At 35.4% G+C, this 9,527-nt stretch overlaps 1 protein-coding gene across 1 annotated transcript; it reads left to right on the top strand.

Moving 5' to 3' along the window:
• The first annotated feature begins 215 nt into the window (after positions 1-215).
• Positions 216-3,323, top strand: LOC116140871 (protein CYPRO4-like). The gene is made up of 2 exons (XM_031426447.1): positions 216-1,928; positions 2,913-3,323. The coding sequence occupies exons 1-2, from the start codon at positions 306-308 to the stop codon at positions 3,198-3,200; spliced, it is 1,911 nt and encodes a 636-aa protein (XP_031282307.1). The 5' UTR covers positions 216-305; the 3' UTR covers positions 3,201-3,323.
• Positions 3,324-9,527: the final 6,204 nt, after the last annotated feature.

A 9,527-nucleotide genomic window follows, 5' to 3' on the forward strand; every position in this document is an offset into this window, starting at 1 on the left:
TTTATGTTAAAATTTACGAGAAAATATTAACGGCTCAATAACAGTTGAGCTATTATCTAAACCTCAGAGGGTTTATGGATAGCATCTAAAATTCAGGGGTTGTTATTGGTTTAAAACACGGATGAGCAAACCACAATAAACCGGAAATAACCGGTGACAAAACCTTCTATAAATAACCCGCATGTCCATAACTGTTTCTGAAATGTTCTTCGGTCTAAAGCAAAAGCAAAAGCAAAGGCAAGATATTTTTATTTTGAAATTTTGGGAACAACATAGTACTTTGTTTTTCTCAAATTCAATCAATCATGGGTACCTCTCAAAGTCGCGAGGATTACATATCAGACTCTGATTATGAAGAAGAATCAGAATCAGGAGAATCATCTCAATACGACGACGCTCAAGAAACTAGCTCTTCTTCTTCATCTAGAGGTACGAAAGCAACCCTAAATTCTCTTGACGAAGTTGATTCCAGACTCAAATCGCTTAAACTGAAATACCCGACTCCCCTAAACCCTAATCTTAAAAACCCTGTTAAGCTTTATCTCCATATCGGTGGCAACACCCCTAAAGCCAAGTGGATCGTCTCTGATAAGCTTACTTCTTATAGTTTCATCAAGACCCTAAAAGTTGACGGCGGCAACGCCTCTGATGATGATGATGATGATGAGGGTGATGGTGGAGATGGGTTTTGGGTTTTGAAAGTTGGGTCCAAAGTTAGGGCTAAGGTTTCGACTGAAATTCAATTGAAAATGTTTGGAGATCAAAGGAGAGTTGATTTTGTTAACAAAGGTGTCTGGGCATTGAAGTTTTTTGGTGATTCGGAGTATAGGAAGTTTGTGACTGAGTTTCAAGACTGCTTGTTTGAGAATGTATATGGGCTTAAAGCCACCGAAGAGAACAAGATGAAAATTTATGGGAAGGAATTTCTTGGGTGGGTGATGCCTGAGGCTGCTGATGATTCGATGTGGGAGGATGCTGATGATGGTTCAGGGAAAACACCTGAATACGTGACACCTGTGAAGGGCAGTCGAGATACGTTGGAGGAGTTTGAGGAGTTAGCTAATGGAGGAGTGCAGAGTTTGACTTTAGGTGCATTGGATAACAGTTTCTTGGTTAACGATTTGGGTGTGCAGGTTTATAAAAATTTTAATCATGGAATTCATAACAAAGGTGTTAGTGTGAGATTTGATAGTGGAAGTTCTAGAACTGGTTCAAACTCGGCTACTAAGAAGGCTCTGTTAATGAGGGGGGAGACAAATATGATGTTAATGAGTCCATTGAAAGAAGGGAAACCTCATGCCTCAGCTATTAAACAACTTGATATAGAGACGGGGAAGATTGTGACTGAATGGAAGTTTGAGAAGGATGGGGCTGACATTACGATGAGAGATATTACTAATGATACAAAGAGTTCACAGTTGGATCCATCAGAGTCTACGTTTCTTGGGCTTGATGATAGTAGATTGTGTCAATGGGATATGAGAGACAGGGGCGGAATTGTGCGGGACATTGTGAAGGGTGATTCACCAGTGTTGCATTGGACTCAGGGGCATCAGTTTTCGAGGGGCACAAATTTTCAATGCTTTGCGAGTACGGGTGATGGATCAATTGTCGTTGGTTCACTTGATGGGAAGATAAGGTTGTACTCCAAAACATCGATGAGGCAGGCTAAGACTGCATTTCCAGGGCTTGGCTCGCCGATTACCCATGTGGATGTTACTTATGATGGGAAGTGGGTCTTGGGCACCACCGATACATATCTGATTCTTATTTGCACGCTGTATACGGATAAAGATGGAAGGACGAAAACTGGTTTTGGTGGGCGTATGGGAAACAAGATACCAGCTCCAAGATTGTTGAAGTTGACTCCTTTGGATTCACATCTGGCTGGGAATGATAATAAGTTTCATGGTGGACATTTCTCTTGGGTAAGTTTCTTCATTTCTTGGTTGCACTGTGCTTAATTGTTATATACTTAGTATTTTTGTTGTTGTGTCGTGTTTATTGTTATTTTAACTATACTTTTGGCATGCTTGGTAAATATTAGCTTCTATTAACGGTCTGCATCTCTTTTAAGGGTCTGGAATCAGAGCCTTCTGAGTGCCCCTTGTATTGCTGTTCAGTTTACTTAAACCTTCTAGATTTAAACAGAAGTAGCATCTATATAATATATTAAATAAATTGAATTATATGGTTGTTTTGTGTGCCTGTTCATTGTTATGGAATGATGCCTGACCATTCTAATATGAAAAATTTAATGCGGAAGTTCAATTCAGTTATAAACTTAAGAAGTATGGCTGTAATAATTAACTGACCAAATTGTTAATTGTTTTATATTGCCTGAATAGGAAAATACTAATATATTACTTGGTTACCTTTTCAAAGTTTGAAATGTATGTGTCCCTGGCATTTGGGGCAGCCAATACATTGTTATGTTTGTTGCATATTTATGAATTTCTGTTACTTTCTTTTGCTGAAATAATCCCTCTCTTTTCTATTAGTGCAATCCTGCATATCAGTAGGTTTCTTATTTTGTAGTGATTCTCATGGTTTGCTAATATAACAAACATTGTGATTATGTATCTAACGCTATGTCATTAAAATTTTGTTTGCTGAAACTCTCAGGTAACCATCAAATTGCTTCAATGTTGTATGGACACTTTAATGGATTTTTGTTGTCAACCATTCTTATATGATAACTGTTATCATCCTCATGCATGCTTCTTGTATAATTTGTTACCAGTTGAAGAACATTGAGAGTCTTGATCTGCTTATAGGTTGTCAATGGACTTTTTGTTTGGTTTTCTTCTGCGCTGTACTTGTTTTGTTTGTTGTCTCCATGATCCATGTCACAGTACACAACTGTAGGCTCTATACTTGTCTCACCATTATTGAATAATTTTGCCTTTCAGATCACTGAGAATGGTAAACAAGAACGCCACTTAGTTGCAACAGTGGGCAAATTCAGTGTGATATGGGATTTCCAGCAGGTGAAGAACAGTGCTCACGAATGCTACAGGAATCAGCAAGGTCTCAAGAGCTGTTATTGCTACAAGATTCTTTTGAAGGATGAATCAATCATAGAAAGTCGGTTCATGCATGACAAGTATGCTGTTACAGAGTCCCCAGAAGCACCGCTGGTGGTGGCAACACCTATGAAAGTTAGTTCTATAAGCCTTTCTGGCAAGGGCAAGCGATGACTTTGAGGAACCATTGTCATTATAACCGAGCATTTGTGTTTGTGTAGGAAGCAGGATTGCTTCTGCTGTTTCATTTGCTCCTACTTTATGAAGTATATTTAAATTTGTTCATCCTTCCTTAGAGTTGTTGGCTTTCTCTCTTCTGCTTGTATATTCCGTGAATTTTTTCATTCATCTTCTTGTAAACACAATTAAAACGCTTTTCTAGGTATATGAGTTTGGTTTGTTGCATTTTGAGCTTTATCGGAGATTCAGAGTGTTGTGAACCATTGCCAAAGTGAAAAAGTCTGATTGCTGTAACATTTGCCTCAGGATCAATACAGAGAGATTTCCAGTTTAAAATCATGATAATTAGCCCCATGAGATTTGTAAGTAATCATATTGTAACTGCATATTTCTCCCAAAACGGTAACAATAAGAATTGGCTTACAATTCAATCTCACGAATTCTCTCACAGTCTTGATGTGGTAGCTCACAATTGGTCAAGCGGAAAAATTCAACAAAAACCAATTGCGAACTGTCACACCAGGATTGTGAGAGAGTTTGAGAGATTAAGTTATAAATATAGTATTGTCTACAGGGTAATATTACACATACAAAATCAGGATCGTAATTTTGTCCTATCATAACAACATTCATTCTCAAAATGATAATAGTTACACGTACAAGGTTAGGAACTTAGGATCATAATTTTACGTTCGAACTCGTATGCTTCATCATCCTATAATTTAGAAGATGTTGTCCAATCAATTTTCACATAAACTAGAATAGAAAGTTAGAGTCCTAACTTTATATTTTGCACCTCTCCTCTTATGGTTGAATGATAAATCCTTTAACCACTAGGATTATCTATATTCAAGGGTTTTGTATTCGAGTACTAAGATAAGTACCTATCACAGTTATGCAATTAGCTTGGAAAGAAAGCATTAGATGAAAGGAAACCTGCTTTTGACGCGAAAGAAAGCCCAGCTAATGTAATGCAGCTAAAGCCCATTTGTTCAAGGGAATTTTTCAAAGAGAAAAGAACAGTGGCAACAAGAGAGACTCTTTCTAGTCCTACCCTTATTCCAAAAAGACTTGCACACGAGGGAATTTTTTTCATTCATCTTGTTGTAAACACGATTAAAACGCTTTACGGAGATTCAGAGTGTTGTGTTTCATTGCCAAAGTGAAAAGAATCTGATTGCTATAACATTTGCCTCAAGATCAGTAGAGAGAGATTTCCAGTTGAAAATCATGATAATTAGCCCCATGAGATTTGTAAGTAATCATATTGTAAAACTTCAGATGGTTAGAGCGAATTTGCTATAGTACAGATAGACGCACGGTCTCAGGTTTGATTCCCTATTTAAGCATTCAGGATTTAAATAGAAGGTTGTGGCAGTAGGCTACTATGCTAGTGTCCCTTTTTATAAAAATATATATATATATTGTAAAACTTCTTAAGTAATCATATTGTAACTTTATATTTCTTCGAAAAGTTAATGTTACACATACAAATTCAGGATCGTAATTTTGTCCTATCATAACAACATTTATTCCCAAAAAGATAATGTTACATGTACAAGGTTAGGATCATAATTTTGTGTTCCAACTCATATGCTTCATCATATCCCATAATTTAGAAGATGTCTTCCAATCAATTTTCACATAAACTAGAATAGAAAGTTAGGATCTTAACTTTATATTTTGCATCTCTCCTCTTGTGATCAGATGACAAACCTTTTAACCACTGGAGTTAACTATATTTAAGAGTCATGTGTTCGAGTATCAAGATAGGTACCTACCACATTTGTAGAATTACCTTGGAAGGAAAGTCGTCTTTTCACGTGAAAGAAAGCCCAGCTAAGGTAATGTAGCTAAGCCCATTCATTCAAGGGAACGGTTCAAAGAGAAAAGAATAGTGGCAACAAGAGAAGAGATTCTTTCTAGTCTTACCCTCGTTCCAAAAGACTTGCACATGAGTGAATTATTCTTCTTTATGTAGCGATAGAGGTGACTTCACTTTGAGGTGACTTCACTTTATGTTGATTTCTACCCCAAAGTCATTCGCTTCCTTAGTCTTAACCCCGTCATTCCTTCGTTTCCGCCTTTGTTTAGGCTTAGTTACGGCTAGTTTCGTTTGAATTCGAGTATCAAGATAGATACCTACCACATTTATATAATCTTTGTCCATTGAGTTTGTATGTGTTCGGATACCTCATATACCAAAAAAAAAAAAAATTATATTTTGCATTTTTATTCCAACAAAAGAATAATGCTAGATTTATAATCCAATCTCATAACATTATCTTATAATCCTCAACGTGGTAACTCGTCATTTGTTAGTTTTCGTAATAAGTCTCGTCTGTTTGTATAGGTCCTGTTACCTATTTGCGAGTTGACTAATGAAAAGTTATCCCATTGGAGGTTGTGTATGAAAGATTGTGAGATTTAGCTGTATAAAGAACATTTCTGCCAACAAAAACACCCACAGAGAATTGAGCAAATGGGATTCTGAATCGTAGAATGAGTTGTCTCCTTAAGATGGAGCACAGTACAACAGATACATAAGTATAGGACTATTGTAACAATGATTTCTCAGTAGAAGATAGTAGCTGGCAGACAGGCAGGCAGGCAGGCAGGCAGCCATCCAATACATAATCCTAAGTGGCTGTCATAAAATTTATGACTTGACACCAACAAACAAGAAATGTTGTTTACAAAATTCTTTTATTAAATGAAGTTGTGTGAGTGTGTTATTACCCCATGGTCCTCATCATGCAGTCAATATTTCAATAATGCTAGGGACACTGAATTTTTACACTAAAATTTTTTACTGGATGATGGACATTCAGTCAGACATGGACACATTGGACAGAAAATTTATCTTCCCAGAATAGACGGTCGTCCAACAATCACGGACAATCGTTCATCATAGATGGACGAGCGTCTACAAAAATATCAACGGACCCTGTCCATATTATATGAACGAGCGTCTATTTACTATAGATAGATGTCTATATAAGATGGACGTCCGTCCAAAAAATTTTAAAACCAAAATGAGTGACACCCGTCCATCTAATACGGACGGGTATCCATATACAATAGACGGTCGTCCATAGTAAATGGACTTTTGAAAGAGTTTGAAGGAGTCTATTTGGAATACTATCATTTTAATACTATCATGCATGCAACTATTAATTAATAATTCTTTAAAGTATTACTTTTGTTATCGGAATTTCCAAATTCCAAAATCAGTAATTTGGAGGAAGTTTCACATGAACTTTATGGGGCTTCACAAAGAGATTGGTAAACAACCCCAATGCCTACGAAAATTGAACTTTTGAAATAGTTTTTTTTATTAAACTCGAATAACAAAGGACGATCGTCCATTGCATATGGACTACCGTCCATTATATATGGACGCTCGTCCCTATTAGATGGATGGGCTTCAATCATTTTATTTTTAAAATTTTTTAAACGGGCGTCCATCTTATATGGACGTCTATTCATATAATATGAACGGAAGTCCATTAATATTTTTGTGGATGTTTATCCATTTGTGATAAACGGTCGTCTATAAAGTATGGACGATCGTTCGTGATTATTAAATGGTTGTTTATTCATAGGAGATGTATTTTCTGTCCAATATGTCTACGTTTGACTAGATGTCACGTCATTCGATAAAAAATTTTGATGTACAAGTTCGGTGTCCATAACATTATTGGTCAATATTTTGATGTCTTTGGTGCAACGTCATGTTCATGCATTCTTTTACTTTTTTCTTTTTATTATTACTTTTGAGGATTTTAATAATAAAATTATCTTATCATCTCAACTATTAACTGTTAACCACCACCATCACCACCAAGTTTCACGTTCCCTTTTTTAATTTTTAATTAGCTGTCACTTTTCAATCTTAATTATCTAATTATTTTACTTGGTTACACTTGTAATTGGATAAGGATTATGGATATCCCCTCGTGCTTTACTGTTTTTTGTTCTAGAAAAACTGTTCTCAAATATTTATTACCAAATTATCATATATGGTCAGACGGTAAGACTTTAGTCATATAGGTTGGCTATTTAGAAGTTTGTGTTATCTGACTCAGTAGGTTTGTAGGATGTTCAATTAACTCTTGGATTGGTTGAGATGAGTGCAAGCTGACTCAGACACCCCAATTATAAAAAAAAAGAAAAATCATATATTAACCACTAGTCTTGTGACCAGACGACAAGACTTTAACTATCTGGATGGATTCCAAAGATCTTATATTACTTGATTCATTGAGTTTGTAAGGTGTTAAATAGACCTCGAGATTAGTTGAGGTACGCACAAAATGACTCGAATACCCAGGTTATCAAGAAAAAAAAAAGTATCATATATTAAAAAAATGAAATTCTATTTTTTTTATTAAATAATCTCTTAAATATGATTTTACACATGATATATGTAGTGACAAACCCTAAGAATATCTTTAGTATCATCAAAAACTTTTACAAATACCCAAATGAGCAAAATCAAAGCAGAAATGGGAATTTGAAAGATTTTTCTTCTTTCGATTTCTAACTTTTCCAATTTTGGAATCCGACAGCTAAATCTAAGTATTAAGTATGAAATATGAATCATAGTTCGAGTACTTTCGTGATCTATTTCATGTATTTTGTACTCCAGATACTAGAATAAATGTTCAACATGGTAAAACCATCTCTATAGGATGACATACCCATTCTCTTTACTATCAATTGGATCCATTATAACAAGTCACACACTCATATTTCGGAAATACAAAAACAAAAAAATTGTGCGGTCGAACTACGAAGTTGAACTAAAATTAAAAAATATATATATATCAAAATGGGGTACCTAAGTGCTTTCTTATTCCATTCTAATCAACAAAAAAGCCTTACCTAGTACGAGAAAAGGCTTATAGTCACATGTGGGTTTTCTAGAGATGAGCTTAGTTGATGTCTTGATCTGATTAATAATTAACGTTAGTTTTGTTATTAAGAAATTAAGCACGTGTTAATTGCCACTAGCATTAATTATTAATCCCACGCGCTTCTTCTCTCGTTGAGGCATAAAGCCAAAAGTCCTCTTGTCTTTCTTGAACCCACTTCAAAAGCTCATACTCCTTCCGTTTCGAAATAAAAATCGTTTTAAGTTATTACACGTTTTTTAATAAACTAATTTTTTAATGTAAAAATTTTGTCTCTTTGCTCTTCCCTCTAAAAGTGCGTGGAAAATGGAACGAAGAAAAAACAATGATGATTGATGAAAAAATTGTGTTAAATGGCTCTTGAAAGAGAAAGAGAAAGAGAAAGAGAGAGCGAGAGAGAGAGAAGAGATGAGGGGTGAGGAAAAAAGAGAGAGGAGACAGGGGCATACTTCGAGAAAGAGAAAGAGGGTTACATTTGGTCAAACGACATTTATTTTGGAAAAAAATTATAAGGCTAAAACGACTTTTATTTCGAAACAGAGAGAGTATTATCTATCAGCCTTTCTGGCTAGGGCAAGCAATGACTGTGAAGAACCATCGTCATCATATAACTTCTCTTACAAACTTTCTCTCACAACTCTGACGTAGCAACTTGCAATTAGTCAGTTCACAACAGATCACACTAATTAATTACGAGTTGTCACATCAAGATTACGAGAGAAAGTTTATGAGAAAGAGTTGATGGTGTAGTATTACTTTTTTTTCTCTCGTTTGCTTGTATATTCTATGAATTTTTTTCATTCATCTTGTTGTAAACACGATTGAAATGCTTTCCTAGGTAAATGAGCTTGGTTTGTTGCATTTTAAGTTTTACGAAGATTTAGAGTGTTGTGAACCATTGCCAAAGTGAAAGAATCTTATTGCTGTAACATTTGCCTCAAGATCAATAAAGAGAGGTTTCCAGTTCAAAATCATGATATAATTAGTCCCATGAGATTTGTAAGAAGTAGCATGCAAATACTGTAGGCTAATATTATTAACACAACAAAAGCCAAATAGTTCTTATTGAAGGCATAGTTTAGTTTTGGCGTGAAATTTTATGTTGAGTCACAATAAAACTTCATAAGTAGTGTTCTAATAACCAATCCAGGGTAAAACCCGACAAAGTTGTCGGGTTTCAGGTTGACCGGTTTAACCAATTTGATTGGCTGGTCAAACCAGGTGATAAAAAGTTTAAAATTTAGCAAATATATCCCTAAAAATTACAGTTAAGTGCTTAAATGTTTGAAATTTAACAAATACACACCAAATACAAATCGGCGATCGATTGGTTAGCAGTGACAACACACCAAATGCAATCCTAATCATTCTTGAGCCCATTCCCCAGAAAATCTATCCAAGATCT

This window comes from Pistacia vera, unplaced genomic scaffold, assembly GCF_008641045.1.
Source record: "Pistacia vera cultivar Batoury unplaced genomic scaffold, PisVer_v2 Contig383, whole genome shotgun sequence".
Taxonomy (NCBI): domain Eukaryota; kingdom Viridiplantae; phylum Streptophyta; class Magnoliopsida; order Sapindales; family Anacardiaceae; genus Pistacia; species Pistacia vera.